Source organism: Barbatula barbatula (genome assembly GCF_947034865.1).
Source record: "Barbatula barbatula genome assembly, chromosome: 22".
NCBI lineage: Eukaryota > Metazoa > Chordata > Actinopteri > Cypriniformes > Nemacheilidae > Barbatula > Barbatula barbatula.
In genome coordinates this window covers 3655157-3670648 of record NC_136785.1, presented here as the reverse complement: position 1 = coordinate 3670648, position 15492 = coordinate 3655157, and the positions used below count along the sequence as shown (strand labels likewise).

Here is a 15492-nt window from a genome sequence, read left to right as displayed (position 1 = left end):
AATGACCCCAATCACAACAGGAGGGTATCAAAATTCGATGGGTACATTTTCAGAACACCCGACGTGTCTGTTACACGCTTTGGCGTGATACTGGGTTGTTAATTGCGCAAGTGCATATTTCATAAAAAAAGGACGCCCACAAAGGGTTAAGTGTCTGTCTCTTTCCATCCTTATTCAACCGTTTATGTAAGTTTATTACAATAACCGAAACATTTTCTTGTCTTGAAGAACCTGTTTTAGCTTAAAAACGTCACATTAATACAGTGGGCCCAAACTGAATTTGGATACGAAAGTCAAATGTTTAACGTAGACAGTATGAATGCCACTTCAACGTATAAAAAGATTGAATCTAAAACAAAACAGAGATTTATTATACAGAAGAAAACACATTTTATAGACCAAAATAGTAGTCCAAAGTAAACAATATACATTCATACTGTATAAGGATGCTGTTCAATATTAGGTCAGAGTATCTGGATAGTGTGAGATGTTATCTCAGTTTGTGTAAAAAAAATCTAAATAGAAATTCCTTCTGAGGCTTACAGGTAAGAGATGTAATCTTGACAGAAGTAAATAATTTTCATTTCCTTAAAGAATAATTTGTCAAACACGTTTGAAACGGTTTCCCCATTTTTGCTGTCCATTCCTCAACTTCTGTTTTCAAGCGTCAACATACTGTATCCGATCCTTTTCACTGTTTTAAGATGAACTTTCAGTACAAAGTTTAAGCAACAGCAACATATTTATATCTATATTTGGTATTTTTCCTTTTTAATTGGGGCACACAGCACACTTTTTGTGCTGTTCTCAAATGATATAATTTGCACAAAGAAATTCTAAAATTCATCATGACTTCTATTTAACATTTTATACACTTGGCAATAAAACGTTTTTAAACTTGAAAACATGTCAAAAATGTCACTACTGCTGCGAGATGTAGGCTACGTGATGCCCTGCATCTAATGCACCGTGCTTATCAGACTAATCCACCCACATGGTTCAGATCATTTGCACGATTGCATTCTGAAATGACGTCAATGTCAAGGAATTCAAAACGGCACACAAAAGACTATCATGATCACCATTTTCAGATAAACAGAATTTCTAGCCAGATCTCACAATATTTATTCTTTTCAGAGATAACATAACTGTCATACATTTTATGTATATCTGTTATCTAACATCTGCAAGAACATTGAGAAAGTTTGCTTGAATTCAGTCATTCACTTGAATACTTGATGAAGAGATGGGATAACAAGTGAACCTGTTAAACTTACTCTGTACCAGCTCCGGGTACCAGCTTTTCCTAGTGATGTGAGTAATGTCATTCTTGAATTAGTCTTACAATTACATGACTTATATTTATTTTAGGTTTATTTGAATAGGGACAATACAATAAACACGGTTCCAGTCAAAGACTAGACAAAATTCATCGGACCTATTATAGCAAGCTATCATTTTCACCTCCAGTCCCTTGAAGGGCTTTTCTAAAAAACAATTCAAGCAGATACAGAGCAAACACATTCCCAAATTTTATAAACCCTTCAAATCCTCCCACGAATAACCAGTTAAATACATATTTTGACTATGTTCCCAGAAGATGCATCGTTCAAAAAATGTGTGTCTACTTACCCATCCTGTGAAAACCCATAAGTCATTGTTTTGTGATTTGCTATTTGGAACATAAAATCAATCTATATAATGATATCTTTGATATTGACCGAGTAAAACCATGTCAAATATTGAAATCATACAAAAATAAATAGTTGAAATCAAACTTGTTTTCTCAGAATTAGATTTTGAGGCCTTTTAATCCTGGGTCGCGTGAATTCTTTTTTGTGCACACAACAGAGTAAATGCAAATGCAATGAAGTTTAAAAATCTCACATAAGAAAGAGATGGACACAGCCCTGACCGAAGTCACCATTCAGAAAAGACAAATTGATCGATTGAAAGAGTCGTAAAGTTGGATGATAAATAAAAGGGCTGAGATTCTGTAAACATTCTTTCAGAAATTTATCAGATGTAACTACTCAACAGGATTAACAGGCTGAGTTTACGTACGTGTACATGATACCTAAATTCCCCAATTCTCCATCTTATCAAAGAGTCCATTGTTCCTCAAATCAAACTCAAGCCATCAAAAATGATTCACAGCTGTTTTATTTGTAATTCACATAAACAATAACAGAATTTGGCTTTGGACGACGAGGGTAAGTAATGAAGTAAAATACATTGTGTTGCTGTGATTTTACGGTTAAGTGGTTGACGGTATGTGCAAATATTTTGTATTCACGCAGAAGTGCAAATTCCATCTTCAAACAAAACATTTTAACAACAAAAAAACATTTTCATACTCTCTTGTGTTCCATTAGGCAGATTGAGAGATAGTCCCGTCCCAAGTTTACTCCCCTTGACCCAATGTTGCTGTGATGGTAAATAATTTCATTCTCCGATACTTTGGTTGTCTAACTGAGACCAGTTTTACTGCACCTATGCATTGTAGTTCTTTTGTTGCACACATTGCTTCCCCTACTTTGTAAACTGCTTTGGATGAAAGCGTCTACTAAATGACTAAATGAAAATGTATTTGACAATGAGTTCTGTCACTGATCAAATGTAAAGAATGTTGCATTACAAGTTCAGATGTGTGTAACAAGAGCCAAACAGTCAATTTGTTATCATCAAACATTTCATTTATGATAGAAACTGGATTTCTTGACATGACAAACATGTGAACAGGACACAAAATATGAACTTTAATGCACCCCCTTTGCCATGAATTGTCAAGTTTATATCTCTTTGAATGTATGTCGGTGATCAATATTGACATTATTGAAATGTAAATTGGTTTTAAGTCAATTAAATGAAGAGCTCTTGGTTTTGCCTCTGAACCCCGATGACAGGAATTGATTTTAATGTTGTGTATAAACAACAGCAGACGTGTGATTTTAATATTATCTGGAGCATGGTTTTGTTTACTTGGCATAATTGTGGTCACAATTTGGAAATGGACAATGTTACACAATCTTTTAGTGGTTTCCACCTAATTCTGGGTAGCACGCTCGGCTGTCAAAATATCATAGAGAGTGACACTATGCTTATTTCTGCGATAACAACCGGCCGCCTGTACATTCTATCATAAATAAAATGTTTACTTTCTTACGTTTTAAGGTAAGAAACAGTGTTCAAATGTCACGAACAGACAATTTGGTTAAATCATTTGTAAATATAATGTAATTTATGTTTTTAAAAGAAATATTTATTTTTAATTTGTCAAAAAAATCCTGTCAAGATGATTTTTGAGAGGTTTTTATCTGGGATTAACGAACCTGCAAATTTTGCGACTATCCAATCAGAATCGAGCGTTCCAGCGAGCCGTGGAATAAGTTATATCATTCACCACTGTTTCATAACTGTCATTTGAGGACATGAAGTGTCACATCGGTCTGTTTTTAATCTTGGTTTCAAAGAACTGCGTCGCACTTGGTTTATTTGTTTGCACAAAACACGCTTGAATCCTTACAAAAGGAAGCGTTTGTTTTGCGTATGGGAAAGTTTCTATTTTGATATTAATTTCAAAAGCGGCAATAATCAGAATGCAAACAATGTAATTCCACATAGACCTCAGATTTGTAAGAAAACATTCCTGTCATAGGTGTGTCATCAGGTCATGTCAAATCAAATCACTAACGTCTGTCTTTATTCTAGGCTAACCTACATGCTTGAGCTTATTTATGAAATGCATTATATAGTGTAAGCAGATCTATGGTATGCACATGTGTAAAGAATATATCATACTTAATACCTCCTATACATCTTAGGAATCCTAACTTTTTACCTCTCCAGACATTAAATCTACATTGCACCTTCTCTCTCTGAACTCCCAGTGGGTCTGTGATATCACAAGCTATACTGTATTGATGAAGAATTTCTTGTTTAATGGTATTATATAGCGTATATGACCCTGGACCCGGAAACCGGTCATTGGTCACACGGGTATACTTGTGGCAATAGCCAACAATACATTGTGAAGGAAAAAAATGATAAAAGTTTATTTTATGCCAAGAAATATTAGGATATTAAGTAAATATTATGTTCCATGAAGATATTTTGGAAGTTTCCTACCGTAAACATATCAAAGCTTTATTTTTGTGAGTGGATGCAGCAAAATTGCGAACAAAAATGGCCGCCTTCAAACTTGGAGGCCCGCTCTTTGGGAATTACAGACTCGAGTTTGGTATCTATGTAAAGCTTTGGGGTTCATCTACTCTCCGCAACATCATTACACCAATAGAGAGCATTAAAAATTAACCTGTTTCTTCTTAGCAATACCCTGCTACAGCGCCTCTGACGGACAACTTTAAAGACAATTTTCTCAAGATGTTTCGGCACCCTCAGATTCCAGATTTTCAAATAGTTGTATCGCGGCTAAATATCCTATCCTAACAAACCATACATCAATGGAAAGCTTATTTATAAAGCTGTGAGACGATGTATAAATCTCGATTTAGAAAAATCGACATATAAGACATATATCAATATCGAAAATGTATTTTTAACTTTGTACAAAATGACACCCAACAGGCTTTCAAACAATCAAACAGGCTTTTGTTTGCAAGATTATCATGCTCTCGAGGGGCATTGTGGGTTGGCAAAGAAAGCATGCTCGCACACCACAAAACCACTGCATTGTGGCATTTTATCCAATGAAAATGTCTGGTAAGATCCTCTTGCTTCAGAACTGGTATAAAGTATGCACTCACAATATTATTGCACAATCATATTTTAACTGTTAACAATATATTGTTTTATATCATTAATATTAATATTTCTAATATAAAATAGCATAGGAAAGATTTATCTTCATTGTTGGTTTTGTTTCTTAAATCTTTGTTGTCGCAGCAAAGGACATGCGGTTTATTTGTCAACCAATAAATACAATTAATTGTACTCGGTAGACTGTAAAACGTTTTATGTAATAAAGTGAGGCAACAATATTACACATAGTATTTTGTGCGTTTAAGCCTTGCTTTTGATTCACGCCATGAATTGAACCAAATTAATACGAGTCCCGCCCATTGTTTACTACACACCTGCATAAGGATTAGTTAATCACAACAGATTTTATTTACAGTCTTAAATGTACAGTACATTTGAAGAAACTTCAAAATAATATCAGTCATAAAACAAAGTTGTAGTCAATGTAAGAAACTTTGACATGAAGTAGTAGGGAAAAATACTACCAAAGTGTAAAACGTGGCCTGTCAGCTGTCAGTTAAATTTCACCTTATGAAACCTCACTTGTCCAAATAAGCTGCTTTCAGGAAATGAAAAAAAAACACTCTATACTTTTTAAATGATTAAATAGTGTTATGTCGAAGTTGACAAGTACACTTTTTATTGGTTAGATATTTGCAAAACCCAGTGACAAACATAAAGGGTGAATTATAATGATGATTTATGACAAAAAATGAAAATCAAGGAGGATAAGAGGTTTGAGAACGGTGGCATACAGACATAAATAAACAGGCATAAATAAAGGTTTTCTTCTAAAACATGCAGTTCAATGTAATGCACTGGATGAAAGAACAGTCTTAGCATTCTGCTAAAATTGTATCATCTTCAATCTCAATGAGAAATTGATAACAGAATGTTAATTTTGAAGGGTGAAATGTTCATATATCCTCCACCCTATAAGCTTAATATAGCACTAAATGAAGGCCTGATAATAGTCATGTGTATTTGAAGCGTCTGTCTTTGATTGACAGCTCCACTATCCCATAATCCTTTGCAATGCATGAACATCACATCAGATTCTTTCAACAGATGAATGAAATGTTCAGTTAGTTAATCTGTCCGAAAGTTATTGTGAAATATTGCCTTCTAGCAAAGTTTAAGAATAATACAAAAAAGTTACGTAAAGAGATTTTCCAATATAATGAACATAATTAATTCTGTGAATTGGTGTAATGATGTATAAAGCAGTTATGTTGCATTCTTACACCATCTGAGACCGTGAAAAGCAACCTACCCGAGGTGAGAGACAACACTTCTATCATTAGCCCTGAATAACCACTCCTTGCGGTTAAAACAGTAATTAATGCCAATCAAAACCTGTATCATTGTGTGCTTGAATGGAATAGTGCGTTCTGGGATAATAACACCAATTATCTGTGATTTCCGCCCACCTGTATGAGATACATTCGTTTTTTTATAATTCCTGTTGTCATTGGGTGTTACGCAGTTCCGCGAAAATGTTTGTTTAAGCTTCAATCAGAATTTCGAGTCCTGCCCCGCTTTAACAAAGCTGCTGTCACTATGAGTAATGTAGCCTTCGCTGGTACATCTGCTTAAATCCAAGTCCACTGCAACATCTGCAAAAAAACACATTATTAAAGATTAATATAAACAGTCAGTTTAAAGGCACAGCGAAATGGCATTGTCAAAAACCTTTGTGTTTTCTAGGTAGATTTGAAGAACTGGGTTCGGTCATATGTTACCCAACCGTGGGTAGAAAACCAACGGTTATATACATACATAATAAAATACAAGAAAAGTTTCAGTGAAGCCTTTTATTGAATACCATAGCATGTTCCTATTTGCTATAACAATAGCGGTCCTCGGAAAACACACCTGTCTCTATTACAGCCCTGGGCTCTGCCAAGACCAAAACAAATCTGGGATCAGCTCACACTTTTCGAGCCCATTAAAAACACGGAGCCAATTAGAAAACGCTCTCTACGCGTGAATCATTCAGCATTTGAGTTTGTTGACGTCTTCTGAGGGTGAGGTTTAATTACAGAGAATCACGTGATGATTGAATTATCTTGATTTATTTCTTAATTATTTCTTGAATTCTGTCTTAATCTCTTTTCCTCGTCATTGTATATATTTGGATGGATGGATGGATGGATGGATGGATGGATGGATGGATGGATGGATGGATGGATGGGTGGATTTCTGCTATATGCTGTAGCTTCGCAACGTTTGCAATCTTTACAACTTTTTCCTGGAGGCTAACCTGGTATTTACCGTAAACAGTAGTGACCAAAAGTGATGACAGCTGACGTCTTTGCCCTACATGTATAATTAAAGATGTATACATGTATGTCTCTGTATGCATGTTGCGTCCCGTGCTTGGAATGTAAACTGAAACTCAGCTTTGAAGACAATTACGGATTTCTCGTGCATACACAATGGGAAGTTTTTTAATCGAGACAAAATATAATCATATTAAAATATACAGCATATAAATATCTGTTAAAACTGTAGTCAATGTTTGCTTCATTTTTCGGTGAGCTTTTTGTTTTTCTGTGGATTGTTCTGCATATTCCAATAAAACGTATTTTCTCTTATATACGCTGTAGTTTGCCTTTTTGTCACATCCTTTTGTAAAATAACCAAGTTTAGCGTTTTGTACTATACTTACTATACTATACTTACTTGTACTATAGCTTATTCTTCATGCTTTACTACAAAGATTAAACGATTAAAAACAATGCAAACTATTTCCTCCAGACATCACATTTGGTCATTGTGCTAGTAATGCATTGTGGAATTGATTTAATATTCCTGCACTGAAACAGTTTTGCTCAAAAATGTTAAATGTCATTCATCCCCACCTTCCTCATTATTCAAGTCCCTCCACCCCATCGTATTGCCCATAACTGGCTTGATGTTCAGATATGGCTGATGTTGATAAAGCGTCCTCCTCAGAACCCGAGCTGTTCTTTGAGGGGGGGTGTGAGGATGCCTGACTGAATGATGCTGCTGTTAAAGAGTCAGTTGACACTTTGGGGTCTTCTTGATGGCTCAGATCTGACTTGTCCTGAATTGAGTCTGTGGAGATCATCTGTGGTTCATTGTCAGTATGATTTGGTATACCTTCAGCTAGACTTATGTATGGCCTGGCAGCAGAGGATTCTGAGAAGAGTGGTGTATGCTTGGAGAAACGTGTTTCTGCACAGGGTTCATGCTCCTTCTGTTTGTCTGCATTGGATGGATCCTCCTCATCTGTTTCAATGAATGGTATATTCCTTTCTTTCTTCTCGTTCAGTTTGTCACTGGTCCTTTTCACTCCCTCTTCATCTGTTGTGTCCTCAATCATTGTAAGATCAGATTCTCCCTTTAACACAGTCAAATTTTCTGTCCTGGTAAAGTCTTTACTTGACTTTTCTTCACTCTCTTGTTTTATTAAAGCCTCTTCATATTCCTCCTGAAAGTCTTCTTTATCATTTCCGTCACTATCACCATTTTCAATAGTTTTCTGTTCCTTTTCATTCTCAGATTCCTCCATAGTTTTCTCATCTTGATATTTGTTGCTCTCCGCAATTTTTAAATCTTGATATTTTACGTACTTGCTTTCACTCTCAATATTCTCTTCTTGACATTTTCCACATTCAGATTCTTCCATAATTGTCTCATCTTGATCTTTTACATCCTCAAATTCCACCTCAATTTTCTCATCTTGATATTTTTCAATGTCAAATTCCTCTGTAATTTTATCTTGTTGATTGTTTTCACCGCCGCATTCTTCCATAATTTTGTCTTGATATTTTTCACTTTCAGATTCTTCCATTTGTTCATCTTGTTCTTGTACATTCTCAAATTCTTCCTCAATTTTCTCATCTTGATATTTTGCACTCTGAGAGTCTTCCATCATTTTCGCATCATGATCTTTTACGTTGTTAGATTCATCCACAATTTTCTCATTTTTACATTTTTCAATGTCAGATTCTTCCATAATTTTCTCATCATGGTCTTTTATATTTTGAAATTCCTCCTCAATTTTCTGTTCTTCATATTTTTCATTTTGAGATTTTTCTGTAATTTTCTCATCTTCGTATTTTTCATTCTCAAATTCTTGTGGAATTTTCATTTCTTGATATTTTTCATCATCACATTCTTCCATAATATTGTCTTGATATTTTTTGCTTTCAGAGTCTTCCATCATTTTTTCATCTTGTTCTTGTACATTCTCAGATTCCTCCACGATTTTCTCATCTTGATATTTTTCGCTTTCAGATTCTTCCATAGGTTTGCCATCTTGATATTTCCTGCTCTCAGAATCCTCCATAATTGTCTCATTTGGTTCGTTTCTATTCTCTGATTCCTCCATAATTGTATTAGCATTTTCATTATCACATTCTTTCATAATTTCCCCACGCTGTATCTTTTCCGTCTCAGATTTGTAAATGTTTTTTCCATCTTGTATATGTTCACTCTCAATCTCTTCCAAAACATTCTCATCATCATGTTTTTCCATATTCTTCACGTCTTGTTCATCCTGTCCTGGATTCATCTCTTTATCTTCTCTCATATCACCTCCCTTCCCTTCTTCCACCGCTCCATTTTCCTCATCTAGGATCTCTCTTGCTGGCTCCTCGTGAATCCATTCCTTCTCAACCTTCTCTCCATCCTCTCCCTCAATCTCTTCTTCAATCTCTTCCTCCTCAACCGTAGATATAACAGAAGGCGATGCAGGAAAGTCTCTGTGTGATTCGAGATCCTTTAATGTTTGTGGGGTGATAGGCAGAGTGGGAAGCGGTCTAGATGGTGGCTGAGGTACCGGGAGACATGATGGAACCAGTGAAACAGGAGAAGGGGAGGATGGCAGAGCATCTGAGACACTCTGACAAGACAGATTCACATCAGGTTGGGTTTGCATTGAAGTTTCAGAAAAGTCAGAAGAAGAAAGTTCATCCGTTTGTTTTGCTTCATCTAAGCCCTGGTTGTCTAATCTGAGCTCTTCTTTGATTGGCGGTGGAGGGTAAAAGACAAGACTGTCTAATATGGCAGTGATGTTTTTCTTTTTTTCGGATTCAGCATTCATTGAAGCTGATGGTTTGGCTTGGAGCTGCAGAAGGGAGGGTGGCATAGTATCAGCGGCGACTTTATATGATGATTCAGTTTGCTGAGGTGAAGATAAGTAGATCTGACATGTAGAAGGAACCATTTCACAATCTTGAGGGATTTTCTGCTTTGAGATGGTAGGTGATACCATGTCTGGACTGTGCAGTGAAGAAGGAAACACGAGTGTTGGGCTTTTGGATGCTGGAGTCGAGGGCAGGTACGGTGATGCCGCTGTTGATCTATAAGGAGATGGAGGCGTGAAAGATGAAGGTTCATTGAAAATGAAGACATTGTCTGTCTCACTGCGATGAAGTCGTCTGTAAGGACTCCTGACTGTGAAATCGAAGACAGAAAAGAGAAAACGTGACCATTTGGAAAACAATATTAAATATGTGAACACTTGAAATAAAATGTGAATGAAATGTATATATGTTTATCTACTATATATCCAATTGTGGTAGAAGCTTATTTTTTTATTCAAATATGTTATTAAAGTCACTTGTATAGTTGTTAATGAAGCTCAACTTTTATTGTAAATATGTATTTTAGTACCTTTACACAAACTTGAAGACTTTTAAGAAAATAGTTTTCCTTTTACCTGGATATGGTGAGCTGGGTTGGGAATCTGAGTTGACACTTGAAGACGAGGACAGTTGTCTGAAGAACTCTCTCGGATTTGTGGTTCGCTGGGTCACTAGAGCCGCTGCCTCCTGCAGGCCATAAAGTATATTACATTACTGGAGGAAACAGTCAAACAATAAATTATGTCTGATGATTCATTTTCCATAATAAGGCAATTTACAACAATTCAGAATGAATTAATATCAATGTGGCATATTTAGTGTCTGGTTTAACTGAATTGCAGGTGGATAAGATAACTGCACATAAAAGCAGGGAAACTTTGGAGAAATAAGCATATTAGGTAAACGTGTTTCACCACTTACAGCAGCTTTTTCTCCAGATTCAGAGCGCAAGTATCTAGCTCTTGCTTCCTCATCTTCTCGTTCTCTTTCCTGGTGCTTCTGTTGTGTACAGACCATAAATTAAATGTATACACTTGCAAATATATTACTCAATGATATTCCCCTTACCCATTTTATTCTCTCCTGTTTGCGTTCCTCTGCCTTCATTTGGGCTTGTATTCTCCTATAAAGGTATAACTGATCAAATGTTTGGATTTCTTTTGTGATCTTAAAAACCGCTGATGCTAATACTTGTATTAACTTGTATTCTAAAATGTGGAAAATAGTCATTATAAATAAGTACTTTTGACAAATAGTGTATATGAATTACATTAAGTGTATATGTTTGTGTATGTAAAAGCGTGTTCAAAATTGACCTCTGCTCGTTGATCTTCTGTTCTCTTTCCATCGTCTTCCTCTCTCGCTCCATTGCTTCTCTCCTCTCCTTGTGCAGTCTCTCTATCTCTCTCTGTCTCCTGTCCTCTGCTGCCCTCCGCTGTTCCTCTTTCTTTCTTTCATCCTCCTCTCTCTGTAACATACAGTAAGGACAGAGTTCAGTCCCTTCTGGAGATGTAAGCTTTATATTATATTTATATATTAGTATCATCATCCTACAGCAGTTAGACAATGTCAATAATTCAAAGAATAATAAACAAAACATGATTTTGTACCTCTGCTTGTGCCCAGAAAGATTCCCTTTGGATTCGTAGGATCTCTGCTGCAGCGATTGTTCGCTTGTAATTTGTGCCCTGCAAGTAATTTATATTAATTCCTTCAAGGTGCATGCTTAATAATTTATAGTATCAAATGACAATAAATGTATTCATTATTTTGAATATTATAACCATATATAATTGCATCCTTCAACAAAACGACCAAATGCTGCCCCCTAATGTCGAGATAGTGATGCTCTTATACCACAGTCTCTTGTCTGTCTTCTCGCCGGAGCCTCTGTTTCTGTCTCGGCCCCTGCATCACCATCGCAGACTTACTGACCAGAGTACACATCCTTTCTTCTGTAATTTCATCCAAAGTGTGTGCAGGAAGAAATATTTGAACTTCCTGTGGATTAATAGAGCGTCACCTGACTGCAGTTTAGAAGTCTGTGGTTTATTTGACCTTTTCTTTAAAGAAGATTTACCCTGAAGAATGCCCTTATCGCTGGCAAGTGACTGGCACACTCAGCTCTGCGATATTCGTCCACCTCCATTCCTACCTGAAAGACCACAAACTGGTGTAGGTGAAAGACATCAAGAGCACCGCATTAACCAGTAAACTGAAAGTGAAGGATAAACTAACCCATAATAGCATGACGATGAGGGATTGATTTGTGCCCACCCTGCACATCCCATAAAGTGAATGTCTGGGGTGCAGTTTAGTCATCAGCTCTTTCAGTCCACCTACTATAAATCAAAAAGAATAATAGCAAGCTCACAACCGTGAAACATTATTTATAAGGCCTTTCACCGTGTGTTTGTTGTCTCACCCCCCGAATCAGCCAGTTTGAGCCTGTTCATTATTCCATCGTAAGCAAACAATGCCCTGCAGGTGGACAAAACAACCACATGGAATTATAAACATTACTGCAGTTCATACGATTCAATGTAGAAACGCCATTTAGCAACAAAGACAAATGTTTCTTAAATGCTAAAATGTTTTGTTCTAAAATGTGGGTGGTGGCCCAAGTAAAAATAACCTATATCGCTTTCTGGTCTCTACATTCCCACCTTTCCACGTAGCCTAAATCTATAAGATGGTTTTGCATGTTTAAAAGTTTCCTGACAAAAATAGGGCTGTTTAGAAAAGGACTAATGTTCAACTTTCCACGTGACATCTGTAAGCATTCATGTCCATATTATTTCTCTTTAATACATAATATGTGGCTCTATTATGAATTTCTCTTTAATACCTCACTAAATCCAAACATTGGTTTAGAGCTTACAGACAAATAGTTTTTAGTAACTGAAACTTGATTTTTTTAATAAACTACCTAATGCTTTACTATAAAAGGCTTCACGCATTCAAGTTCACGTGCAGTTGAAGAGAACAAGGAAGTTACAGGAACAGGAAGGTTATTGAGATATACATGCTTCCACCTTTTTGTCTGGCATTACTATTATTAACATTTTTAAAGCTTAATGTTAATTTTAAATTCTTATCTTGCATTGTGGGTTGGATCCCAGGGGATGGCAGGTACCTATGTAAAAGTTATAGGATAATGCAATGTAAAAGCGTCTGCCAAATGCCTAAATGTAAATGTAAATGTTATCTCTCATAACCAAACACACCCAAAGATTTAACTACACAATTACTTTAGGACACTAGGGAAGATGTTTTAATAATCTAATAAGCCTTTTTAATTCAAATCCCCTGACAACTATAATAATACGGATGTCCTGCTCTAGCAGTAGATCAGCAAAAGATCTCTTATCTGTAACAATGTGACCAAATAAGGTCAAACGAGTCACACAAATTACAAACTTATTCAAATCTTGTGTACAGCAACATTCTTTCTTTTCCAAAGTGCATCCCGTGTGACATTTTCCCATTTTAAAACATTTCCTGTGACAACAGCCGGCAACAACAGGAACTGCTCTGCTTGGTCATGTCTGCACTTCGGCCTCCAGCATAGTAAAACAATTACTGACACACTCAACTACTGCGTTCAACAGATGCTGTCAGGACACACACACACATTTCCTTGGTTTACGTAAAGCATCCATTGTGGTATACTTTGTCACATGTTGTTCCCTTGCAGATAAACATTATAATTAAGATAATGGGATGTTTACAGAGGACTTGGAGAGGGAGGGGAAGAGGGGCTGTTGTTCGGTAATTTAGATAAAACAGACATTCTGAAATATAATATCATCAGATTAGAAATTCCAGAGGAATGGAGACCTGAAATATATTTGTATCTCAAATATTTGTATTAAATCAAAATGCTTTTAGGTTCAAAAATTATATACAGCATATCATTTTTTGTTATATTATATGGTATATACACACACACACACAAACACACACACACACACACACACATATGTATGTTTGTGTGAGTGTGTGTGTGTGTGTGTGTGTGTGTGTGTGTGTGTATATATATATATATATATGTTTATGTGTGTGTGTATATATATATATGTTTGTGTGAGTGTGTGTGTGTATGTATATATATATATATATATATGTTTATGTGTGTGTGTATATATATATATGTGTGTGTGTGTGTGTGTGTGTGTATATATATATATATATATATGTTTATGTGTGTGTGTATATATATATATATATATATATGTTTATGTGTGTGTGTATATATATATATGTGTGTGTGTGTGTGTGTGTGTGTGTATATATATATACCATATAACCATATATCAAAAAAATATATAGATACTTTTATGTAACTTACTTTATTTTATTACTAATATTTGGTTATTTAAACCGCTGTTGGAACTATTCGTGCTTTGCATCTTTCTACTCTTTGAAACATGTTTGCACTACTGTTTTTGTCATGCCAATAAATGACACCTAAGTTAAATTGAAATTTCAATTCACATCTGTTCAATTGAAATATCTTCTAGGGAATTACAACACGTGCATCGTGTTTGATAAAGTTTCCATCATCATTAATTATTAATAGAAGCAAAATACGAACACAAACCGAACATTTTCCTTTTATTTATAATTGAAAACTCGCATGCTTACAGCGTCCAGCAGAGTGGCGCAGCGGAAGCGTGCTGGGCCCATAACCCAGAGGTCGATGGATCGAAACCATCCTCTGCTAAGGTTTTTTTCACTATTACATTACGCACTTAATGTGAAATCCTTAAACGTAAATGTATTATAATTTGTATCATCATGCCTAATTATATTATTATACTAACAAACCATAATAAATAAAACAATGCCATACCAGTCTGTAGAGGAGCGTGGGTTCAATATATCTTCTTTTGCCGTTAGCAGAGACAAACTGTACGTATCCAGATTAATTTCTCTCATTGATTTCATGATGCTGTTAGTTTACAATTTTGCAGTAAAATCCCGTTTTTCATACAACAGATCTCCTTGTGGCAGCAGGCTGTCCTCCCAAGATTAAAATAGCTGGCGTTTGTCAATTGTATGCAAACTCGTAGGAAGTTTAGGGAAAAATGTAAGACACGCCTCCTCGGAATAAATAGCGGTTTTCATTGTTTCAAACATTACCCGCAGATGAATCCCACCCCTTCTTTTTAAATACCCGAAACAATATTAAGCTTCATTCCTGAGCGAACATTAATGCTATATGTTTAAAAGAATGATGTACATAAACAGACTTATGATATATACAAATATATACATTTAGTCATTTAGCAGACGCTTTTATCCAAAGTGATTTACAAAGATTTCGGGGAGCAATAAGCGATATGTCATAAAAGAGCAATAGTACATTAGATTAGAATAGATTAGATTAGATTAGATTCAATTTTATTGTCATTGCATGCACAAGTACAGTGCTACGAAATGTAGTTTAGGTCTAACCAGAAGTGCAATTAGCAAGTGCAGGATATACAGTAGAATACAATATTAGGAAAATATTATACAGTGGGTATGTTCTATGAAAATATGAAAGTAGGTATGTAGACTAATATGAACAATATATACAGATGGCTATATGAACATTAATGTACAGGTG

General features: G+C 35.6%; 1 protein-coding gene across 1 annotated transcript; it reads right to left on the bottom strand.

Annotated features, from left to right (window-relative positions):
• Positions 1–5109: 5109 nt before the first annotated feature.
• On the bottom strand, positions 5110–15102 carry LOC306910873 (uncharacterized protein). The gene is made up of 12 exons (XM_079485757.1): positions 14734–15102; positions 12304–12359; positions 12117–12220; positions 11959–12033; positions 11736–11879; positions 11489–11566; positions 11195–11346; positions 10947–11001; positions 10800–10877; positions 10454–10565; positions 7626–10188; positions 5110–6377 (listed from the first exon to the last, which is right to left on the bottom strand). Exons 1-11 carry the CDS (start codon positions 14826–14828, stop codon positions 7634–7636), a joined length of 3504 nt encoding a protein of 1167 aa, XP_079341883.1. The 5' UTR covers positions 14829–15102; the 3' UTR covers positions 5110–6377; positions 7626–7633.
• Positions 15103–15492: the final 390 nt, after the last annotated feature.